The sequence below is a fragment of the Pelophylax lessonae genome, assembly GCF_965119305.1.
Source record: "Pelophylax lessonae genome assembly, chromosome: 2".
NCBI lineage: Eukaryota > Metazoa > Chordata > Amphibia > Anura > Ranidae > Pelophylax > Pelophylax lessonae.
The window spans coordinates 301,207,087-301,232,538 of record NC_138769.1 but is presented as its reverse complement, the minus strand read 5'-3'; the positions used below and the strand labels follow the sequence as shown (position 1 = coordinate 301,232,538).

The following is a 25,452-nucleotide window of genomic DNA, read 5'->3' as shown; positions in this document are numbered from 1 at the left end:
TCTCCTGCCCGGCCAATGACAGGGGCTGGCAATCGAGACCTGAAGATATCAGCAGCCAGTGGGGAGTTCTGGCGACAGCACATCGCTGGATTCTAGTTGAGGATAGTTCCACTGTAGGCCCCTTTCAGATGGGCATCAGATATTAATTTTTTGATGGATTTGGTCAGAAGGTCCATTTATCCCTATGGGCAGGTGTAAATGGACTTGTGTTCGTTTACATCCGCCTACCTCTGGGTCCAATTGGGCCTGCTAAATAAAGACATTGTTTGCCAGAATATTAATTTATGCTGGCTTTTGGAATACATGAACACTCAAAACGCTAGACACGTCTAACATCAGGGCGCATTCCACTTTTTTGCTGCTTTTCAGCATCTTTCCTGAATGTGCCTGTGACAGATCTTTTTTTTTTTTTTTTTTTTTTTTTTTTTTTTTTTTTTTTTTGCTTGTGAACATCTAATATGCCTGGAGTCATCTTTTTGCATTGACACAGGTCTACATAAAGTTGCGTTCACAGGCTAAAAAAAGCACTCCACGCCTGTACAAGCTTTGTGCCCAAAAAATGCCATCATTAGACCCTAGGCTCATATTTCTGTGGAGAAACGTGTTAAATCGCATGCACATGTTCCTAACTCAGAGGAATGCACTTTAGCAGACGCGAAGGATTCCTTCATTTCTTAATGGCACCTCCACATATTGTAAACTGCGGCACAGTTTCATGCTCTCAACTGCATGGTACCACGTCCACCATGCAATTTAGTGCATCAAGATTTCAAAAACGGGTTGGTGATTGCTTTCCCTGCATTGTAGTGGGTAGGGCAGCACATTGAAATGAAAGGGCTGCTTTATCTGTAACAATGGTCTGTTCTCACTTGAGCACTCTGGTGCTTGTTGCTAGATGCCTGTTGCACTTGTCAGGCGGTTTGGTTTTTTTGCCCCCATAGGCAAATGGGAGAACCAGAAATAAATTCCAACAAGTCTGTGGTTCTAAAACAAGCAATTCTTCCCCAAAGAAGCTCCTGTACAATAAATCACTCCCCTAGAATGCCTTTTAAACTTTCTTGAAAAAGCTATGCTCATGATGATTAGGTGTTAGGAGTTCAGTTGACTTGTATAGGAGCACAGATGTGCATTTTTGGCCCTAAAGAGCCCGTTCAGTGTTTTTTTGCTTGTTTTGTTGCTCAGTTGTTTTGACCCCAGCAGACTTTATTGGAAGCTCCTGAAAATACAGGGGGAAAAAAAAACTAATGTAGCTACTACATTTTAGGATGTGTAAGCTGCACTATTTTGTTTGGGTTTAAATATGCTTTAACAGCATAAGTGCATATTCAGCATACTTGTAGGGTTGGGAGCTGCCATATATCATGGTATCCACAGGTGTAAGCAGGTTTAGCAATTTGTATACCTTGCACTTTGACTTTTTAAATACTTTGTCAGAAGCATATGCTTTTAGACCCATGCCATGAAAAGTATGGATGTCAGTATGGAGTTTTTGTTGCACTTGAATGGCAGTTTTATTGTCGAGAGGATCTCTACTGTGGAAGCTGTGCCTGCAGAATGCAAAGTGATTGTAAAAGCTTGTGGTGTTTAAAAAAAAAAAAAAAAAAGTTGCCTGCTTTGTGCAGTTGGTTTTGCACAGAGGCCCAGATCCTCCCCCTCTTGTCGGGTCCCTCTTCTGTGCTCCTGGCCCCTCCTTCCTATTGAGTGCCCCCACAGCAAGCAGCTTGCTATGGGGGCACCTGAGCAGTCACAGCTCCCTGTGTCCATTCAGACATGGAGCAGCAGATTGGCCCCGCCCCTCTCCTGATTGACAGCAGTGGGAGCCAATTGCACTGCTGTCTCAGCCAATTAGCAGAGTCCTGGGCAACTGAGAAACTCTGCAACATCGCTTTTTTTATTATTTTTTTATCCTAATTCATTGAGATAAAAAAAAAAAAAAAACCTACCTTTACAATCCCTTTAAAGGAGATGTACAGCCAAAGCTTGTTTGGCTGTACATTGCCTACGGATCACAGGAGAGCAGGCAGAATTTAGCTCTCTGCTGACGTCACAGAAGTCCAGGCACAGTCATCCCGATCACGTAGTCAGGATCCGCTAGGTGCCTGTACCGACACCCGGCTCAGTCTCTCAGCAGCCGCTCCCCACCCCTCCACAGCCCAGGGCACCAATGAGTGAGGAGGGGGCAAACTGATAGCAGCTCTCTGCTCAGGGAGCTGTCAGAACTGAGCGATTGGCAGTGTTTGATTGCTCAGTTCTCAGTGTAGAGGCGCCGGGGATAGGTGCAGCATCGCTCCACCTAGGCAAGTATAAATGAAGGGGGAATCCCATACATCTTTAAAGATCTGTGGCATGTCATGCAAATATTGATGATTAAAATGTAATTAAACAGAAATGTACTATTAGTGCATGCAGAGTTAACAGGTTTATTCTCAGCCTTCTCTTTAAGGCTTCTTCGAGAATGATGACATTAAAGTTCTTTAGGCATGTGTTCTAAAAGAATCCATCTTGCAAGATCTTTGTCATAATTTTCATTCTATTCAAAATGGGAGTTGTTGCCAAGTTAATTGCACTAGCAGCGCTAACGTCTGTGCATCCAAAATGGGTGTTCAAATATTAGAATAAGCAGTTAACATAAAAGTTAACCAGGTGATCAATAAACATTTTCATTCTGCTGTGCTCAGGTGAGGATGAACTAGAAGACCATTAACAAGTTTAAATGTGTACATGCCAAGTGTGGTTGAACAGCCAGGGGACTGCCATCCATTTTATAGGTAGAGCATTTTTTTTTTTGGTATATGCCCCTCTGGGAACCCATTACATCAGTCTTGATTTGTAGAAGAAAAAAGTGGTCTGTCAGAAAATCTAAAGTTGATTGTGCAGTCAAATTGTAATGTGTATGGTGATCCTAAAACATCAGCAGAAGTCTTCAAGAAATCCAAAGGTGCAGATGAAAAGGGTGAATTCTATTAAAGGTTCAAAAATACTTTGTATGTGAACCCACCTAAAATACCCTAAATCAAATTTGGAAGGCAGCCTGCAAAGGACATAAATGCTACTTGTTAAACAATTTAGCTCGGTCCCCCATGCCTTCCTGCTGGCCACAACACTGTACAAAGCTCTAATGAAGAATACTTGCCAGTTGGTAGTCTGCTGCACTCTGTGGTTTGATCCACTGGCTTTTTTCTTTGGCCCCCTATCGGGCAGCGGAGACATGTCCGCTGACATCCGATCCGTCAAATCTGGATGGATGGAAACCCTATTTTCCATCCGTCCAGCGGATCGGATGAGAACTGACCGACGGTCCGTTACCATCCGATTTCCCCCATAGAGATGCATGGGGAACTGACAGCTGTGTCTCTGCACACAGAGCGGAGACACAGCTGTCATCCTCTGTTCAGCGGGGGATCGGCGGCTCGATCCCCCGCTGAGAAAAAACGGAATCCGTCTGGACGGATAGTGTGAAAGGGGCCTTAAAGCGAAGTTCCACCCTAAAATTAAACTTGCCTCCATCTTCATGCCCGGGGTCACCTGAAAAACAAATGGATAATTGCAATTTATTTTTTTTCATTTTTTTTACTTACCTGGTTTAGAAGAAAATATACTCGCCTTACTTCCTCCCCTCGGCGGCCACGGCGATTTGTCACTTCCTGGCCTGCAATGATTCCTGGGAGCTGAACGTCATCGCTCCCAGGAATCAATGTGCCTGCACCGGCCCCGACGTCGGTTCCGGTGCAGGCGCCGTCATACCTTGCTAAACAGCTTCTGGGCATGCCCAGAAGCTGTGCAGGGATGACGCTGATGCACCGGAAGTGACGGTGGGGCCGGCGCAGTATATTGTGGGACCGAAGACGGACGAGGACGCAGAAGAGGATCGCGCTGGCTTCAAGCTGCCCACACCTGAGATGGCAGCGCTGGACAATACATTTTCAAGGTAAGTATTTCTTCTAAAAGGTAAGTGCAACCCGGGACAGATCAGAGGCTAGCCATTGTGGAATGCACTAGCCCTGACTGTCCCGGGGGTATTTTTATTAAAGTATTCCCAGGGTGGAACTCCGCTTTAAGCTCTGTGGTGCTGTGCACACGCTTAACACAAAGTGCAAATAAGCGCATAAATTGCACAGGATTTACATTGTCCTCCTCCAAAGCAAAAGCACCCTGGCCTTGCTTAGACCTGTAGGGGAAGAAGTAAATTAAACCCACCACAGGCTTTATTCTGAGCAATCCATTCTTGGGACAGAATTGGTAGACATGCTTTTGTGCGGAAATGGCAATTACATAATCACTGACTTTTTAAATACTTTGTCGGAAGCATATGCTTTTAGACCCATGCCATGAAAAGTATGGATGTCAGTATGGAGTTTTTGTTTTGTTACACTTGAATGGCAGTTTTGTCGAGAGGATCTCTACTGTGGAAGCTGTGCCTGCAGAATGCAAATATGCTATGTGCAGATCTCCTCCACTTCACTGGTTCACAATGCCTTCTGCACTGTAAATGGGACATCCATTTTGGTGGTAGAGAATTCTTTGTCATAGCGGCTACCCTGATTACTGGTGATCCAAAGGTGGATAAATATTCTCCACAGAATGAATGCAGCAAAAGTAGGGAAATCTTGCACTGCAGATCCTTGGGTACAGTTTCCTCAGAACAAAAATCTTGTAAGACCAGAATTCAAGAGGCAATGTTGCCTTGGCTGATCTAGCACTTGGATAAGGTTGAGGATATGAGCGCAGATGTACCCTAGCAGTCGCTTACCAGAAGGACATTGCTATTTTTCAAGAGCAATTCAAGGCAAAAAATGTGGGTAAACTTTTAGTTCAGGCCCATGTTAATGGTGGTCAAGGTTCTTGCACCCTTAAAGTATACACTAGTGATCTCAACTGGCCCAAAGGCCAGACACCACATTTTTCCCTGCCTTTATCTGGCCCTAGGGGCACTATTCCTCCAGCTGACACCAATAATGGGGGGTCATTCTTTCCATTAACGCCATCAAAAAGGCACTCTTCCTCCTACTGATGCCAATAATGGATCATTGCTTTTCTACTGATGTTGGGGGCGTTTGCTACTCCATTAGCCAGTCTGGCCCACTCCTAAATCTGAATGGCAATAAACCAGCCCTTTAAAAAGTTTGGAGACCCCTGGTGTCCACAGAAGTGATCGGAAATGGCCAGGCTCAATTGTTTGGATACTAGCACTTAAGTATGCTGTCCCTTTTTTTTTTTTTTTTTTTTTTTTTTTTTTTTTTTATGCAAAATAGCCCAAATGTCCCTCTAGGCAATTTTCTGAATCTCCTTGCATATGGTTGTTTTTCCACCTAGGGAATTTATATTGAACTTACTACAAAAAGTATGCTTTTAATTGGCCTATGAATGCATTTTGTTTTCTGCAGATATTTCAAAATGAGTGACTCAAAGGCTAAGGCAGCAGCAAAGGGGGCTTCTACGGAGGAGACTGAGAAGCGTGGTAGAGGTCGTCCACGGAAGAAGCCACAGGTGGGAGATGTTTTTTTCATAAAAGCCTTCCTACTCAAGCCACTTTCTGTTCATTATTTCTAATAAAATTGTATGTGGTGGAGGACCGCAACATGCATTTGGTGTGTTCGATGGGGATCCAACCCAGGACTCTATACGATAAAGAGCACTAAAACTTGCCACGGTTTGGCAATACTAAACCAATATTTAACTTCATCTTAAAGCATAATACTGAGACTTTTGAGTTAAAGCATCAAATGTAGCTTCTGACTTCTAATAAAAGGACACTTGTCTGTCCAGTGGTCCAACACCATCCTTACCCGAACCAGTTCTTCAGGTTCCCAGCACCAACATGTGTACTATGGGAAGTCTGCTGCGGCTCCTTGTGTCTTAAGTCGGTTCCCCACTGCATGCTCAAGCCGAGTTGCGCTTTAACAGACCTACAGGTTCCTGCGGGAAGGGGTTAAGAACTTCCACCTTGGCAGTTCCAGCAGGAAGTAAGAATGGGTCATTGGAGGGGGGGGGGGGGTTTACATTGGACGAGGACATAAAGTGGAACTGACCTTATTGGGTGAAGTTTCACTTTAATATTACAATAAAAGGGTTTAACGTGTGTGTTATATTTTTGCCTGTAAATCTGTTGTAGTCCTATGCAATGATTAGGAAAAACTTTTCTGGAGCCTGATGCTGGCATTGGCATGTTTCCTGTGGGCAGCAGGCAGTGATTCCTTGTGGCTTCACAGCTGGCTGCCTACTGTGAATGCACAAGCTGTGCATTTTGAATGGTCCTGCAGCCGACTGGCACCTGTGACATGTGAGTGTGGGGGGGGAGAATTTCTGGCAGATCCGCCACAGTGATTCAACCATACATGGAATGCCCATCGGTTTTATGAACATGCAAAAAATATTGCTGTTAGCTAAGGCACCGAGAAAACTGGCTCATGCCATATCATAGTATGTTGGTGCGGAACCAACCTGTGTTGGATACTTGTGCCATAGCCCGATAGTGTCAAATTCTATACTTATTTGACCTTCCAACTTCTTCCTCCGTAATGGACACTCAACTGAAGGATCACTTAAAGAAGTACTTGGGACAGCTTTTCCATGACTTTCTGGCCAAATAAGATATCTGGAATGCCCTATTACTGAACTAGAACTGGGCATGGTTATCTCTGCCCTTCAACTAAGAGTCTGGAACTTGACTGTTTTACCTACCCATGTTAAAAATAAAAAAAACTCTGGTGGAACCAATGTGCCAATACTTTGCTATTACTGACTCAAACCTTTTTAAAGAGGCTTTATTGGCTTGCATGGATGGTATTGCACAAACCAGGGAAGGACCCTTCCTTCTGATCAAATTATAGGCTTATTTCCTTAAATACAGACCCTAAAATCTTTTCAAAACATTTTGGCCACGTGAATTCAAATTATGCATCCTGATTAAAACTGGCTTTATGGTAGGTCGAGAAGCATGTGATAACGCTGTCAGAGCCCTTAATGTTTTGCATTGGGCAAAGCATGATCCTGAGAGCTCCCTACCTAATGCAGTCTGATGCTTTAAAGGCCTTTGACAGGGTGAAGTAGATATACTTGGAAGAAACTGTAGGAACACTGTGGCCAGGGCATCGGATGCTGGGCTGGATGTTGGCCCAATGAATTGGTATCATAACTGCTGAAACTGTGGGTGCGGTTACAAAGTGCTTGGGGGGCAGTGGTCTTTTTGCCTGGACCGTTCCACTGATCTTACCAACTTTGATTATCTGGGACAGATGGAATGTAAATGGTGACCTGGCCCCAGAGACTATTCCTCTAGCTCCAGCTTGGTTACGGGGGCCTTGCGCGTGGGTTTTTTTTGTTTTTTTTATGTGGGGGATAGATGGGAACACCACTTGTGCTATGTTGGCTTTTACTGGTAAATTACTACTCCTTTAAACTGAGATTCTCTTTTGTAGCTGCCCCTGTTGAGATACCAGCAACTGCATAGTTATAGTTTTGGCATTCCATCCTGTTCAACAAATGGGGGAGAACATATCCAAGTTGGTCCAGACTTTTCGACCTAAACCCCTAAAATACAAGCAAATTCAGATCTCTATTTGCGTCTCTATGCAGAACAACCCAAGACATTATACTGACCTCTCCCCAGCTGCATACATTTTTCCTTTTGGTCTTCCTCTATGCAAGCCCCATACTTTATTGGAGAATTAACTGCACTTCTGACAGGTAATATGCGTATGTGCCAAATCCAATTTTGTTGATTAAAACCAATGTCGCAAGGACTTTTCCAGGGTCACATTTTTAGAAAGCGTGGTAATTCGCATATTCAAACTGATAAAAATCTATTTTATACAGATTAAAAAAAATATGACTGTCTGTTACACACGGAATATGTAAATCCATAATACATCATTCTTATTGACAGATGGAAAAGTCCACATGAGAAATGAGTTTCAACCAATTCTCTTCAGGAGCACATAAGAGCAAGATCTAAAAGCAGAATATGTTCTAGAACTACAATTAAGTAACTTCAAATGGCCTACATGCTGTGTAACTTGAAAATGCTTAGGCACGTTTTTACCATCCCGATCAGTCTTAATCCTTAAAATTATAATCGGTGTGAACCTTTGTCTCCACAGTGTACAGCAGAACCTCCTAAAATCTTTGGCACCCCTTGCGCTCAGAAGTGAGCGCAAGGGGTGCCAAAGATTATAGCCAAAAACAAGATCTATATAGAAGTTTACACATATTCAGGGCATCATATATGAAGGGTATTCACTGAAAAATATCTTAAGGTGGAAATATTGCTTATATTTACCAAAATAGTAAGTCCCACTAGTAGATGCCAAATGGTGAAGTAAAGGGAGGCATAAATCTTTATATCTATATCTCACACACAGCTACACATTTTGCATGGTGGGAAAGTCAGGACTAGATTGGCATGAAGATATATCTATTTTCTAATCCTTATGTGTTAAAATATGTATGTATGGTCCAGCCCACCTGATAAGATCGTTGTACAATCACCACACCTTCCCTTATTTATATATTCCACACAGAATCAATTACCAGCCCACATAATTGAAGATGGCCAATCAGTGTAGTGCCCCACATCTGTAATCATATCTTAACCGCCAACATAAGTTGTATAATTCAGCAGCAATGTGTGTTTTACTCCCTAGTAGCCAAGAGTGTGTAAAGTGGAAGCAATCCAGTTTCCAATTGCTTCCACGGACTTGTGGCAATTTCACTCTCCAGCCATGTCTCTTGGGCTCTGCAGTCCACTGGTGAGCCTGGGTCCTGCTTGGCAGGAGGCACCAGATAGACAGGAGGGAGACAAGCAAGCATCTGTTAAGCCTACAGTGAGTAAAAAGTATTTTGATCTCCTGCTGGTTTTGTATGTTTGCTCACTGATAAAGAAATGGTCAGTCTATAGTTTTGATGGTAGGTTTATTTTAACAGTGGGACAGAATAAAAAAAAATCCAGAAAAATGCATTTCAAAAAAGTTATACATTTTGCATTTTAGAGCATGAAATAGTATTTGAGCACTTCGCAAAACATGGCTTACTTGGTGGCAAAACCCTTGTTTGCAATCGGATGTCAGACGTTTCTTTTAGTTGGCCACCAGGTTTGCACACATCTCAGGAGGGGTTTTGTCCCCCCTCTTTGGAGATCCCCCTCCAGTCTTCTTGAGCCACTCTTTTGCCTTGGCTGTGTTTTGGGTCATTGTCATGCTGGAATACCCATCCGTGGCCCATTTTCAATGCCCTGGCTGAGGGAAGGAGGTGATAGCACATGGCCATGTCCATTGTCCCTTTGATGCAGTGAAGTGGTCTTGTCTCCTTGGCAGGAAAGCCTCCCCAAAGCATAATGTTTCCACCTCAATGTTTGATGGTGGGGGAATGGTGTTCTTGGGGTCATAGGCAGCATTTCTCCTTCTCCCCCAAACATGGTGAGTTGAGTTGATACCAAAGAGCTCGATTTTGGTTTCATCTGACCACAACACTTTCACCCGGTTCTTCTCTGAATCATTTAGATGTTTGTAAACTTCAGACGGGGCCTGTACGTGTTTGAGTATGGGGACCTTGCGGGCACTGCAGGATTTAAGTCCTTTACGCATAGTTTTACCAATGGTTTTCTTGGTGACTATGGTCCCAGTTGCCTTGAGATCATTGACAAGTCTCCCGTGTCGTTCTAGGCTGATTCCTCACCATTATGATCATTAAAACTCCACAAAGTGAGATATTGCATGGAACCCCAGACTGAGGGAGTTTGACGGTTTTGTGTTTCTTCCATTTGCGAATAATCACACCAACTGTTGTCACCCTCCCCAAGCTGCTTGGCGATGGTATTGTAGCCCATTCCAGCCTTGTGTAGGTCTACAATCTTGTCCCTGACATCCTTGGACAGCGCTTTGGTCTTGGCCATGGTGGAGAGATTGGAATCTGATGGTTTCTGTGGACAGGTGTCTTTTATATCCAGGTAATGAGCTGAGATTGGGAGCATTCCCTTTAGGAGGCTCTCCTAATCTCAGCTCGTTGCCTGTCTAGAAGACACCTGGGAGTCAGAAGTCTTGCGGATTCATAGGGGATCAAATACTTATTTCACTCAAAACGAAAATCAATGGAACTTGTTTTTCTTTTCTTTTTTTGAAGTTTGGTGGTCTGGATATTTGTTTTGTCTCACTGTTTTAAAATCTACCATTAAAATTAGACTGATCGTTGCTTTATCAGTGGGCAAATGTACAAAATCAGCAGGGAATCAAATACTTTTTTCCCTCTATGTAGCTAGAACCTACACAGAACAGACTTGCATTGTCACTATTTAAGCCCCCCCCCCCCCCAACTAAATTCACAATCTGTCCATATACCGTACATGCACGTATGAACATAACTGCACACCTACATACAAAAATATTTAGGGATGCACCGAAATGAAAATTTTGGGCCGAAACCGAAAATTCAGGATGCCCTTGGCTGAAGACCGAAAATGACTTTTTTTTTTTTCCCCCCAAATGATTTTAAATTAGATCAGCAGTGATGAGTTGCCTGTTATTCATCTAATAGCTCCACATACATAGTGGGCAAGCTAGTTCAGATGATGGCATCCTGTGCAGCCTGCAGGAAAGTAATTGTGTATGGAGCAATGCTGCAAAAATGTTTGTTGTGTTGTGGCAGTGGGACGCCACCCCTACCAGAACCCTACCATTGGCTAAGAGAGCTGACTGGGAGTCAGTCGGCTGCTGGTTTTCCAGCATGCTCGTCTGACTTCTGTTGGATAGACCTATCAGATTCTGCAACCTAAGGGGATGTTCGGCCAAAAACAAACTTACTGCGCATGTACCATGTGTTCCAACATGGCCGTAATGCATTGCGATCGGTTTCCTAATGTGACAGAACACGTAGCAGCGGTGGACATTTTCTTACACCCACGCAAGTCTTGAATTGTACATTTATTGTAACAGAAAATGCTGTGAATCGCATACTCCACACAGCTGTGTGGTGCAAATTCCAAGAAGTAGATGGTAATATGTGAACAGCAATATTCAAATGAAATAGAACAGCATGATTCGCATGCTCAAAAAAAATGTGGAAATAATGCAACAGATCAAGAATAAATTCTTAATAGATGTGCAAATATGACAATACGTGCTGAAAATGGGTATAATGACAATACGGGCTGAAAAATGGGTATAGATTTAAGATACTTATTGTCAAATGTGCACATGTTATGGTTGGGGAATGTATTCCTGAATCTGTTGCATTATTTGCATATTTTTTTTTAAGCATTGTGTAGTATGGGAATCATGTTTTCATTTGATGATCAACTTTTTGGGATTTGCATCACATACCGCTGTGTGGAGTATGCGATTCACGTCATTTTAGAAAGAGCGCTTTAATAGGAAATTGCATTGAAGAGTTATTGCTGGACCTAACACACTGGGAAAGAGAGAGATTGCATTGAAGAGTTATTGCTGGACCTAAACACACTGTGGAGGCACAACTGCAAGCAATGACGGAGATCTCTCTCCAATGGCAAGCTGCACTAGGCTGTGATTATACATTTCATCCGCTCTAACTACCGATGCTTTTGGAGGAGAAAAGGGGACAAGCTGTTTTTTACACAAGCAGATATCCACGTTGCCTTGCGCAGCGAACAGCACATGAAGGGAGGAGGTGGATGGACCGATTCAGCAATAGGGTCGGAGGAGGATCCGCTGTGCATCCTGTGTCCCTCTCCCGTCACTGGTTGCTAGACGGCGACGCCAATTGGCTGGCCGTCAAGCAACCCCTGTAAATCACAATGAAGTGCCGGCTTAGGATCGCAGCAGTCAGCAGAGATACTGCAAATGACAGGGAAGTGAAGGGCTCACTTTACTGATATCAGCGGCCATACATTTTCGACATCCTTAACCCCTTATCGGCCAAAATTGGATAGTCACATTTTCGGACGAAATTTCGTTGCACCTCTAAAAATATTGATTGTGCTACACATTACAGATCCCCAGATGCACTGGAGGGAAAGCAATTATTCTTGGGCCATTCCCAGTTAACACATGACCTCTAGGGGCTTTTAAAATTGCCAGTGGAAAATTGAGCAAGTACATTTTGTCGGCTTGCGCAATTTTGACACTCTTGCTTGGCACAACATCTTTTATCAAAACGGTAATATATTGCAGCTGTGTGCCCTGACTGATGTATTTTATAAGTTTGCAAATGTGTGACCGTTTTGGAACTACCAAAATTTTTATCATTGCTATCACAAAATGTTTGGGTTTTTAACGAATCTTCAGAGTTGAGTTTATCTAAACCCAAAAAATTTTGCAGCTTCTTGCTGGTGCACAATTGACACTATTTTCAGTGTTGTCTCCGCCCTCTTCCTCTGCTGTGACATTGACAAAACAGTCAAGTTTCATCACTGTGCTTGTGAATGATGCAATTATAGGGATGAGATGGTGGCCAACCCCAGGGCTGGCTATAATCTAAACTGGTTTGTGGATTAGATTAAAAAAAAGCTGTGAGTTGGATGTAAAAGAATTAATGGACAATCCAGAAAAAAAAGTCAGAACATTGTACTAATTTTTAAATACACAATGACTGTGAAGCCTGTGTATGAGCTATTCAATCTGATAAACCTTTGTAAATCTATATATATTTTAGGAAGCCTCAAGCCAACCAGCAAGGTCAACTTCTCCTTCCCAAGCACAAACTAATGCAAAAGTGAGTACAGTAAAATAAACCTGACTATTCCAGAGATTACAAACTTTGGTACACTGTTAGCATTTTTACAGGCTTTCTTTTTAAATGGGTTTGGCTATTTTACATTTACTGTATGCCATCTAGGAGGTTGAAAATGTTAATCTCCCATATATTGGTCTTAATTTCCTGTCCACAACAGTGGTAACTTTCGGGTGCTACTTTGAGGTCAGTTTACTTTGAAATGTAGATAAAGTAGATATAAACTTTCATTTAAGGTGAGCAAGCACTTTGATTCAATTTCTAATCTCCTTTAGGAAAACAGCCTAATCTATCATCTAAACCTGACCACAATGGAATGGTTTGGCCTCATGCACACTGGGCACATTTACAGCTGCTGTTTTTGGCTTCAGGCATCTTTTTCTGCAGCCAGTAAAACCCCCCTCAACATGTTAACCTTTGTGTCCATGCACATATTCACTTTTATCAGCGGTATTTAGCAGCCGTTTTCTGGCTGGGGCAGGGGGGGGGGGTGCAGAACTAGTGGTTTTTTTTTTTTTTTTTTTGAGAGATTTTCAACTGTAAAAACCCTCTGCTGAGAACCACGACTAGTCGGCATTTATGAGCCATAAGCTTTAGTGGAGTATAGTTTTGCTAAAAGAAAAGCTACTGCAAAACTCATTCTGGATTGAACTACTGGTGTTTTTTAACGTCCAGTGTGCATGAGGCTGAATACATTGGATATAAAGTCTACACACCCCTGTTAAAATGTCAAGTTTTCTGTGATGTAAAAAAGACAAAGCTAAATCATTTCAGAACTTTTTCCACCTTTGTGACCTATAAACTTTACAACTCTCAATTGAAAAACAAGCTGAAATCGTTTGGGGGGGGGGGGGGGGGGACTAAAATATGGTTGCATAAATGTGCACACCCTCTTATAACTGGGGATGTAGCTGTGTTTGGAATTAAGCAATCCCATTTTAACTCGTGTTAAATGGGAGTCAGTACACACTTGCCATCATTTTAAAGTGCCTCTGATTAAGCCCAAATTTCAGATGTTTCAGTAGGTCAATCCTGACGTCTTTCTTAGTCGCATCCTACAGCAAAAACTATGGTACGCAGAGAGCTTCCAAAGCATCAGAGGGATCGAATTGTTAAAAGGTATCAGTCAGGAGAAGGGTACAAAAGAATTTCCAAGGCATTAGATATGCCCTGGAACACCGTGAAGACAGTCATCAAGTGGAGAAAATATGGCACAACTGACCTTACAAGAACTGGACGTCCCTCCAAAATTGATGAAAAGATGAAGAAAACCAGTCAGGGAGGCTGCCAAGAGGTCTACAGCAACATAAAAGGAGCTGCAGGAATATCTGGCAAGTACTTTATATACAATACATATTTCTAGACTATGGGGTAGAGTGGCTAGATGGAAGCCTTTTCTTACAAAGGAAAAACATCCAGGCCTGGCTAAATTTTGCAAAAACACATCTGAAGTCACCCAAAAGCATGTGTTGTGGTCTGATGAAACCAAGGTTGAACTTTTTGGCCATAATTCCAGAAGATGTTTCGCGCAAAAATACTGCACATCACCAAAAGAACACCATACCCACAGTGAAGCATGGTGGGGGCAGCATCATGCTTTGGGGCTATTTTTCTTCAGCTGGGACAGGGGTCCTAGTCGAGGTAGAGGGGAATTATGAACAGTTCCAAATACCAGTCAATATTGGCACAAAACCTTCAGGCTTCTGCTAGGAAGCTGAACATGAGAAGGATATTCATCTTTCGGCATGACAACGACCCAAAGCATACATCCAAAATCAACAAAGCAATGGCTTCACCAAAAGAAGATTTAAGTTTTGGAATGGCCCAGCCAGAGCCAAGATCTGAGTCCAATTGAAAATCTTTGGGGTGATCTGAAGAGGACTGTGCACAGGAGATGCCCTCACAATCTGACAGATTTGGAGTGTTTTTGCAAAGAGTGGGCAAATATTGGCAAGTCAAGATGTGCCTTGATAATCGGTCGGATCTCTAGTACAAGTATCGACAAAGCCGATATATCGGAATCGGCCTTTTGATTTACCGATATTGCCAATATTTCGGAAAAGTGCATGTACCGGGGTGATGCCTGCAGCTAGAGGCATCACCCCGGTACCGGTGTCCATAGGAGACGGTCGGCTGTCTTGTAATGACAACCGATGTGGCTGAGAAGCCGCTTGGCTGTCATTCCATTAAGCTGGAGGGGACGTGTACCCCCCCTCCCCGGTCCCATCGGGAAACCTGGGCATCCTACCTTCGCCGCCTGACCGGGTCTCTATTTCTTTGAATTCGGCAGCGCAGAGTACCTGGAAGTGATGTCATGACATCACTTCTGGGTACTGGCGGCGCCAAATTCAAAAACTAACAGCGTTTAAAACAGCCAAACTTGGCGTTTGAATGCTTTTAAGTGCAGAGGAGGGGTTTTAGACCCCCAGATCCCTCCACCACAGTACCTGTAGACATTTAAAAAAAAAAAACTTTATTTTAATGTCTGAAAATATCAGCCGATACTGATATCCGATGACCAAAAAATTGGTATCGGTGGTAAAAAAAAAAATCGGTCTATTATTAACTCGTACCCCAAAAAGAGTGAGCGCTGTAAAAAAAAAATCAAAAGGTGCTTCAACAAAGTATTTAAGGGTATGCACACTTGTGTAACCATATTTTTAGTTTTACTTCCATCCACCTAAAATATTTCAGTTTGTGGTTCAACTGATTTGTACAGTTTATAGGTCACACTAAATGTGGAAAAATGTGAAATTTATTTTTTTTTTTCTAAAGTTTTGGCGGAATTCTGATTTTTATATTCAAACTTGCCAAATTTATGTGAACTATGTATTTAACATGAAAATAGTAAAAGGAAAAGTGGGAATACATTAGAATAGTGTTTTTTTTTTTTTTTTCTTGGTGTCCTTAAACTATACTCCTAAGGCTCCTCAGGTAAGGGAACCCTATATGGGCACATACCTGGAAGATGGTAACTTTTTTTTTTTTTTTTTTTTTTTCCTGTGTTGGTAAGCAAGGTAGGTTGGATACATGTGACCTTCATTGGCTTTTTTTCCAGGAAAAGCATTGCTTAACATAAATGAGCACACCCCTTTTTGAAAAGTAAATCAGTATCTAAATGAGCACAAGAACAATTTCCGAAATTCTGACAACTCGATTTTTATAGAACATTTGTTTGGCTTCTTTACAAGAAAGTAAGGTTAATATAACTTGGATTACAAAATATTGTTTTTACTCATTGATTAATGCAAAAATGAATACACCCCACAACAAAAATGCATCTAGCATTTTGTATGACCTCCAAGATTTGTAAGGACAGCACCAAGTCCTCTAGGCATGGAATAAACAAGTTGGCGGCATATTGCAACATCTATCTTTTTTCCATTCTTCAAGAAATACCTTTTAGAGCCTGAATGCTGGATGGATAGTATTTGAAACTTTTCTTGGATATCCCCATAGGTGTGTGATTGGGCTCAGATAAGGAGGGCTCAGATAAGGAGATCTACTTGGCCACAATCACTCTCACCCTATTTTCAGAAATGCAACAGTGGCCTTAGATGTGTGTTTTGGACCATTGTCATGTTGGGAAAAGTGCACAATGACCCAGGGCACAGAGTGATGGTAGCATCTTTCAATATAGAGCAGTACAACTGTGAATTCAGAAGTCCAATGAAATGCAGCTCCCCAACTTCACAGGACGACACTACTACCACCACCATGTTTCACTGTAGGCACAATGCATTTTTCTTTGTACTCCTCACCTTTGTAACTCCATACAGTTTGGAAGCAATCGGTTCCAAAAACATTTCTTGGTCTCATCACTCAATAGTACAGAGTCCTAGTAGTCTTCTTTTTCAGCACGGGTCCTGGCAAATTTTAGGTGGGCACTTTAGTACACGGGCTTTTGGAGAGGCTTCCTTCATGGATGACACTCATGCATGCCATTCCCCTGCAGTATTGTGTCATGGAAAACAATCGCCCCAGTTTGGCTTTCTAGTTTAGCTAACTGCAGTGAACTTGCATGGTGGTTTTCTTCAAACCTTCTCATCACCCTTCTTGTGTAAGAAATGGTTCTTAACCGGTTGCCGACCGCCGCACGACTATATACTGCGGCGGTCAGCCCCGGCCAGGCAGAGTGACGTATCGGTACGTCACTCGCCTGTCACTGACTTGCGAGCCTATCGCGGGCGCCCGCCGAGGCGCGCGCCCGCCGCGGCTCGTTCACAGACAAGTCAGTGCGTGTGACCGGCGGACTCAATGTCCGCCAGTCACACTGCGATCGCTCCTGTGAAGGGAGAAAGACAGAGCAGCTTGTGTAAACAAGCTGCCTGTCAGTTCTACCTGTGTAAAAGTGAAGATCTGTCCGTTCTACTATGTAGAACAGTTGATCTTTGCTTTTACACCAATAGGAATGTCCCTACACAGTTAGAATCACGCCCCTAGGACACACTTAACCCCTCCCTGTCCAATAAAGTTAACCCCTTCCCTGCCAGTGTCATTTTTGCAGTAACAGTGCATATGTATAGCACTGATTACTGCAGTAATGTCACTGGTACCCCCAAAAGTGTCAAATGTCAGTCTAGGGTCCGATCTGTCCGCCGCAATGTCGCAGTACCGGAAAAAAAATCGCAGATCGCCGCCATTACGCGTTAAAAAAAAAACACCAAAAATGACAATCTTTCCCTTTGTTACTAAATGCGATAACTTTTGCGCAAACCAATCAAAATACGCTTTTTGCGATTTTTTTTTTTATTTTTTTTTTATACCAAACATAGGTAGCATAAAACAAATTGGCCGAAAAATGTTAAAAAATTTTTGATTTTTACTTTTTTTTGGGGGGAATTTCATATAAAAAAATGTGAAAAATATTGTTATTTTTGCAAAATTTACGCTCTTTTGTTTATAGCGCGTGATCAAAAAATCGCACAGGTGATCAAATACCACCAAAAGAAAGCTCTGTTTGTGGGAAAAAAAGGACGTCAAATTCGTTTAGGTACAGCGTCGCACGACCGCGCAATTGTCCGTTAAAGTCACACAGTAAAAAATCGCAAAAAAACCCCTGGTCCTTTAGCAGCCAAATCCTCCGGGGCTTAAGTGGTTAACTCATTTCATTGCTGACGTGAAATGGGATAGGTGTTTTTTGTTTATAATTTTTTTTTTTTTTTTTTTTTTTTTTTTACTCCTTTTTATAATCCACTGTGTTAAACACAGTGGCGGCTGGTGCTCAAATTTTTTTTGGGGTGGGCGCAAACAGAAAAATGTAAGGCATTGCTTTGTGGCAAACGCTGTAAACAATTGCATAACTTGAGGTCACAAGTGTGAAAGGGGCCTTCAGTAATTAAGGTATAGCGTGAATTAAGGTATAGCGTGCCCCCTTTCAATGCAGAGATGCCAGCGTAAGCAAATTTCCAGTTTGCAAGGCTTACACAAAAAATCATTAGCTCAGTCGGTAGCTGTGAAACTTTGGTTAGAGAAATTGTCCTCTATGCTTTTACACAACACTAAAGCCCAGTTATGTCCGCCATGCCTATTACAAACATGGCAAAAAGCAAGGCCAACTCCTGGCTCTTTCTTTGGGAGCGCTTTCTTAAGTTATTTTCCTTTTATCCATTCTGGTGCAAGAAAGCTTTACCATACTTCGAGGGCCATTGCCATGGCATTCCATTAGCATTATTCTGCTCTATATAAACTTTCTACTCCTTTAACTCTCTCCCAGCAGCAAAGTAAGCAGCGACAAATACGTGAATATCTTGCGGCTTCTGGACTACCATCAATCCTGTAGGAAGCATTGGAATCCCTGAATGCACCAATTTCTGGCAGTGGCCAAATTTCAATGCAGAGTGACCAGCATAAGCATGTACCAACCCCCCCCCCCCCCCCCCCCCGCCGCGAGACCAGTGCACTTACCTCAGCCTTGCTGACAGTGTTCGGTCTCTTCTAGAACATCCTCTGCTCCGGTGACTCTGGGCAGCCTCCGTGGTCAGCGCTCAGTGTCCAGCGGCGGCTCTCTGCTGCTCTTCCGTTCCCCGGCGAGTCCTCAGTCCTCCCAGGTCCCGCCTCCTCCACAGCCAATGGCATGGGGTTTGCCTTTCGACCAATCAGGAAGTATTGGACCCGCTTTCTGATTGGCCAGGAGGAGGATCCGTGTGACAATAACGAATTTTCATTCGCTATTGTCACACAATGGGTGGGCTCAGGGCGCACTGCTCTGCACCCCTGGTCCACCCTTTCCTGAAGCCTATTGGAGCCTCTGGCTCTAATCAGGGGATGGAAAAAAGCCCCATTGAACTCCATGCGTCCGGCGCCCCGCATGTAGATTAGGGGGCCGGATGGATGGGGGGGCAGCGCCCCAACACACCGGCCGCCACTAGCTAGACACCGGTTTAATGAACAGACTCTCCTTTAGTTGAAATCCTAATTACGGTTTTGTCTAAAATTTAGCTTCGCTCACTTGCAATTGGGGTGTATTCATTTTTTTGCAACATGGTCTTAAACTAATTTGTTAGGAAAATACTTTGTGTGCAAGTTAACATATCTTGGCTGCAATCAATGGCCTGCATTTGTGGGAGTATTTTTTAGTCGTGTCCCATAGAAAATGTTCATTCTGAAAGGAAAGGTTTTCTGGCAAATTTGTTGGGGTATACTGATTTATGCTGAGCACTGAATATATTTATAGTTCAGAAACCTTTTTTCGTTGAATTTTTACCCTATTAGTCCAACTTGTGTATTTGATATATTTCAGTAGGACTTTAAAAAAATAAAAAAAAAATCCAAAAACACTTTTTAAAAAAAAAAAAAAATTGTATTTGCCTAGGTGGATGCAGCATCATTGCAATGCTGCATCTGCTCCCCGTTGCCTCTACACTGAGAACTGACCATTTTAACACTGATCGCTTGGTCCTCACAGCTCCATGAGCAGAAATCTGCTTACAGCTCTCTGCTCTACCCCCTCCTCCTTCACTGGAGCGTTGAGCTGTGGAGGGGGCAGGAGCAGCTGGCTCAGGCTGTTAGTGTCCAGGGATCTGGGGTGGATCCTGACTCTGTGGACGTGATGACATGGAGCCTGGACCGACACTAACATCAGAAGAGCAAAATGAACGGGCCACAGAAGTGCAAAATGAACTGCACTTCATAGAAGTACAGCCAAACAAGCTTTGGCTGTACTTCTCAAGCATTTTCCCCTTTTGCAACTCTAAAGTGAAATACAGCTTTTCTCTATTCATCGACACACAGCTCTGCTTAGACTATAGGGTTATGCTCCTCCCACTAGAGATGGGCACTAGGTGTAAAAAAGCTTATCCACTCCTATAGGCGCTGTCCCAGCAGGCATAACCCCTCAGGCTTTGCTGTACTCAGTTCTGCCTAGTGACAAGGATTGGACCTAGTTGCCTGCTGGTACTTCGGTCTTAGCTGTAACAGGGAAAACTTGTGATATGGCTGAAATGCATTGTCGGCTGACGAGCAACAGCTTTTTTAGAAGCCTGATCTCCCTTTTACGAGGGAGAAGCTATTTGGAACCTCTCTGGACAAGTTGATCAAAGGTATTGGGGGGGGGGGGGGGGGAGCACTAATCTGCCCCAAACGTCTAAAGGCAAGGCGCCACACCCTAGGTGGGAAAGCTCTGTGCCCAGGGTACCTGGACGGTGGAAGAGTCAAAACTTCTGCGCAGGATAGAATTTCGGTCATTCTGGTGACTGCAGACTGCCCTCATAAGATTGGCCACCGGTACCCCTTGGGAGGCTTCCTTTCTGGGAAGATCTGTTGTCTCAAGGTCCAATCTTCCATCCTGCTTTACAGTCGATGGCTTTAACGACATGGCTGTTCGAAAGTCAGGTGTTGAGAGATGGGGGTCTCGGAGTCTGTAATCCCCACTCTCTCTTGAAGGCTAGGAAGTTGACTTCTCGAAAGATCTATCATCGTATGTGGAAATCATACATTTCATGGTGCGAATTGCTGAAAGTGCACCCTCACTTGTTTTCTGTTGCCAGGATTTTGGCTTATCCACAGAAAGTGGTTGAACAGCGGTTGGCCTTGGGTACTAACAAAGGCCAAGTTTCGGCTTTGGCTATCTATTTTCAATGCCCATTAGCCACGCACGCCTTTATCCGGTTGTTTAAGGTGTGCGCCATTTGGCGCCTCCGTGGCAATCCCCCATGACCGCCATGGGATCTCAATTTGGTGCTGTCCTGTTCTTCAAAAGCCTCCTTTTTGAGAATTCAGGAGACTTCGCTGCTTGCTTTGTCTCAGAAGTTTGCCTTCTTGATTGCGTTCACTTCTGCCCGCTGAGTATCTGAATTGGCAGCGTTGTCTTGCTGCTCACCTTATCTTGTGGCTATCGAGTCTACTTGGAGACCACTGCGTCTTTCAGAAAGACGCTTTTTGTCTTTACGGATGGACCTCGTAAGGGACTGGCTGCGTCTGCTGCAACCATTTCCAGATGGATCAGACAGACGGTGATACAGGCCTATTCACTGGTCAGATTCCCAATTTTCCAGTGAAGGTGCATTCTACTAGAGCGCTGAGTGCCTCCTGGGTTTTTCGCCATCAGGCATCAGTGCTGCAAGTTTGCAAGGCGGCAACTTGGTCGTCTGTGCATACCTTTTTACAAAATTCTACAAGGTAGATATGCTGGCATTAGCGGATGCTTCTTTTGGCCACAAGGTTTTGCAGGCTGCAGTTAAGAGAACCCTTTTTTGGTTTCTCTTTTGAGGGTTCGTTGTTTCGGGGGCGCTCCTGTTTCTGGTTAACTGTTTTACCTGGTTGGCTAAGTTTGGCCATTGGGGGATTCAGGTTTTTTTGTTCCTGTCTTGTTCCCACCCCTCATGTTTTTACTGCTTTGGGACATCCCTATAGTCTTAAGCAGAGCTGCGTCTGTCAAAACGATAGAACTGGATTTTTGTAAGCATTTACTGTAAAATCCTTTTCTCTGAATTTCATTGACAGACGCAGCACCCGCCCCTCTACTTTGAGTTATGGGGTCTATTTCTCACTTCTTGCAACACAACTGTTTGAGAATAGCAGAGCCTGAGGGGTTATGCCTGCTGGGACAGCCACTATAGGCGTGGACAAGCGTTTTTTTTTATTTTTCTGCCTAGTGCCTATCCCTAGTGGGAGGAGCATAACCCTATAGTCATTAAGCAGAGCTGCGTCTGAACTTCAGAGAAGGGTTTTACGGTAAGTTCTTACTAAAATCCAATTTTTTTTTTTTTTTTTTATATATATATAGCTAGGCAGATTTCAGCTTTTAATGGGAATGTCAAATCTCCTCCTTTGTAAGGCAAATTGAATTTGGGATTTTACCATTAACTTTTCAATGTCCATTCTGTGCAGGAGCCAAGTGGTTCTCCCACCACAAAACGTCCACGTGGTCGCCCTAAAGGCAGTACAAAGAAGGGCAGCAAGGAAACCTCAAATAGTAAGGTGAGTGCTGCATATGTTAATGAAATACTATTCCTTTTTATAGGGTATCTGTTCACTTTTGTCACCTTTTTGCTTGTTGCACTCGTATGGTACTGTTTTCTACTCGTAGCATAGGGCTTGCATGACTAGATTTGAACTCTAAGGACTTGTGGTATGATTTTGTTTAAAGGTCTATTAAACCACAAATGTAATATTCTGCAGCTTCTAAATTCTTGGATAGGTTCACCTTTGGTAACAGGTTTCACCTGTTTTTAGGGTGTAACATGTTCCCAATGCTGCAGGTGATTTTTCCTCCTGTTTGAACACACGTCTGACACTGAAATATGTAGATTTACTTTACCTATAGGCTGTGCATACGGACCAATCAATGTATATCTTATGTAGGTCAAATCACAGTGCAGGTAGGAAGGTTTTTATGGTGATGGCTGCATGCATTTGTTCTAGGTTTTTAGCCTTCTTTTACCCTATTTGCACCTGGTGATCAGTATTGGCCAGCCACATTGTCAATTTGTACTTTAGATGGGACTTTGCTTAAAAATTAGCTGGAGTCTGGCTTTGCGTCATTAACCTAACTTTTTTTTTTCTACTTTTGGGTGAAACGGTTTACATAAAAAGCAGACTGTTGTAAGAGCCTCTGACTGGCTTGCTAGATCACCAGATGACAAACGAAAGGTTTAACCACGTACCCACTGGGCACTTAAACTCCCTTCCTAACCAAACCAATTTTCATCTTTCAGTGCTCACATTTTGAATGAGTTACTCATGTAACACTGTATTCATATGAAATATTTTTTCCTTTTTTCTTTTCACATGAGCTTTCTTTTGGTGATATTTAATCATTGGGTTTTTTTGTGCGCTATAAATGTTTCAAAATTTTATAAGAGAAAAATTTTTGCAAATTTTAGTAATCCTTCTCAAATTTTGGCCAAAAGTTAATATACTGCTACATATCTTTGGTTAAAAAAAAAAAAGTATAGAATATGTTTGATCTTTGTGAAGGTTAGTCTAGACTACAAGCTATGGTGCCAATCATTGAAAACTGATCTCACCTGATGTACTGATCGAATTTCCTGAGACACTAAGGGTCCTTTCACACAGGCTTTCAGCCCGGTGGACTCCCATTTGCTCAGTGGGGATCGATCCGGGGATCGAGGTGGATGACAGGTCTGTCTCCGCTTACTTTGCAGAGACAGAGCTGTCAGATCCCCGCTCTCCTCTATAAGAGATTGGATGAAAACAGACCACCTGTCCATTTTCATCCGATCCTCCAGACAGATGGAAAATAGGGTTTTCATCCATCGGGATTTCAGACCACATCGGATGTCAGCGGACATGTCACAGCTGACATTTGCTGCTCCATAGAGGTGCATGGAGCATCTGATCACGTCCGCCTGAACAAAACTTGACAGGCGGACCAGATCAGAAAGCCCATGTGAAAGGGGCCTAGCAAGCCAGGAAAGTACAAATACCCCCCCCCCCCCCCCCCATGACCCCTTTTTGGAAAGTAAGATATTTAGTGAGGCATGGTGAGTTTTGTAATTTTTTCTGACAATTCTTTGTGAAATGAAGGTGTGTGTGTGATAGATATATAGATAGATAGATATATATATATATATATATATATATATATATATATATATATATATATATATATAATCCCCCCCCCCCCCACAAAATTGTCAGATTACCAAGTTAATTTCTCACACATTGTATAGGCATACTTGCAACTGCACCCCAAAGTTACATTCTGCTACTACTAAGTATTCTGATACCACATGTGAGACTTTACACAGCCTGGCCACATAGAGGCCCAACATCATTTTAAGGCCTAAAAGCGCCAGGACAATGGCACACCCACAATATGACCCAATTTTTGGAAAGCAAACACCCCAACATATAATCTAGGAGGCATGAGTCTTAACACAACATTTTTTTCCACAAGTTTTTGGACAATGTGGAAAGAAAATGAAATTTATTTATTTTTTTTCACAAAATGTCCATTTGTAAGATATTTCTAACACATGGCATTCACATAGCAAAAATTACACCCCAAAATACATTCTGCTACTGCTCCGGAGTAGGGCGATACCATGTGTGAGACTTTTACACAGCCTAGCCACATGCAGAGGCCCAACAGTCGGGGAGCGCCGTAATTTCCTGACTGCACTTTTGTGAGTCAGTGATGAGCATGATTGAGGCAGGGATGAGCAGTGTTGCTGTCTTTCCCTGGTTTTGCATAATCCTGAAGTTTGTAAACTTTATGAAGATCCCACCACTGAATTGATGCATATTCACTGTGCCCTGTGAGTAGGCACTGTTGTCACGGACTTCAGAGCCTGCCTTCTGATCTACAGAGGTGCTGAAGAGTTTCAGAGGTGGAGTCAGTACAGCATCACTACTTGCAGGCAGCAAGGTAATTTGCAATATGTAGTCATAGTACAATAGAAGAAGCTGCAAAGAATGCAGGAAATCAAGGAATTTGTGGAAAGATGGCCAGCAGAGGCAGAATTCACAATATGGAAGGAGATCAAGTACTTTTAATATTGGGAATGCCAAATCTATCTATTTGTATTGACAGTACTTTGCTGATGTTATAAAATGGGAGTGTATGCTGTGGTCATATTTCCTTTTTATATACATCCAGGTGCATCAGAAGGAAACATTCAATTTTAGTATATTGTAAAGCAGCTGAAGTCCTTAATAAAGAAATTACGAAAAAAGAGCCGTCCAAGTATGAGTAGGAAATCCTGCCCCCTGCCAGCAAGCTAGGGAGAAGAACCCTTACTCTGCTGATTGCAGAGCTAGAGCCCACTGCTTCCACAGGTCGTGCTCCATGTAGGAGTGTGTTTGAGCTCTGCCAAAAGACTGCTTCCAGAGGGCAAGAGTCCTCATCTAAGCATGCCAGCAGGAGACAGGCTTTGCTCCAAAGGCTGTTGCAGCTTCCTTAAGAAAACCGATTTTGCACATCTTTTGTGTTGATGCAACGGTAGCGCATTTAACCAATTTAAACTGTTTGGCCTTTATTCATGCTATTTAGTGTTTACCATGGTTTATAATCTGAGTTTGCCATTGCATCGGTCTGAAGGCAGATTAAACAGATAAAACTTTTTTTTTTTTTAGAAACCTGAAAGTGGGAAAACCAGTGGAAGAAACAGAGCTGCTAAGAAACAAGTAAGTTATGATTGAAATACTAAACAACTGTGGCTGACTTTATTTTGAATGAATCTCTGTACAATTCAGTTTTAAAATACCTACAGAGATTCATTCAAAATACCTAGAGTAGAGCAACTAAAATTGTTGTAGAGAGATTTCTTTGCTGAAATAGTGTTCTTT

General features: G+C 42.8%; 1 protein-coding gene across 3 annotated transcripts in view; it reads left to right on the top strand.

Annotated features, from left to right (window-relative positions):
• Positions 1–25,452, top strand: part of HMGA1 (high mobility group AT-hook 1) — a 436,480-nt gene that overhangs the window by 409,538 nt on the left and 1,490 nt on the right. For all 3 annotated transcript variants that reach the window (XM_082244638.1, XM_082244637.1, XM_082244636.1), the window contains exons 2-5: positions 5,385–5,487; positions 12,622–12,681; positions 22,030–22,119; positions 25,240–25,290. In XM_082244638.1, the coding sequence (XP_082100764.1) occupies positions 5,395–5,487; positions 12,622–12,681; positions 22,030–22,119; positions 25,240–25,290 (294 nt within the window). In that variant the 5' untranslated portion in view covers positions 5,385–5,394. The remainder of the gene's footprint in view (positions 1–5,384; positions 5,488–12,621; positions 12,682–22,029; positions 22,120–25,239; positions 25,291–25,452) is intronic.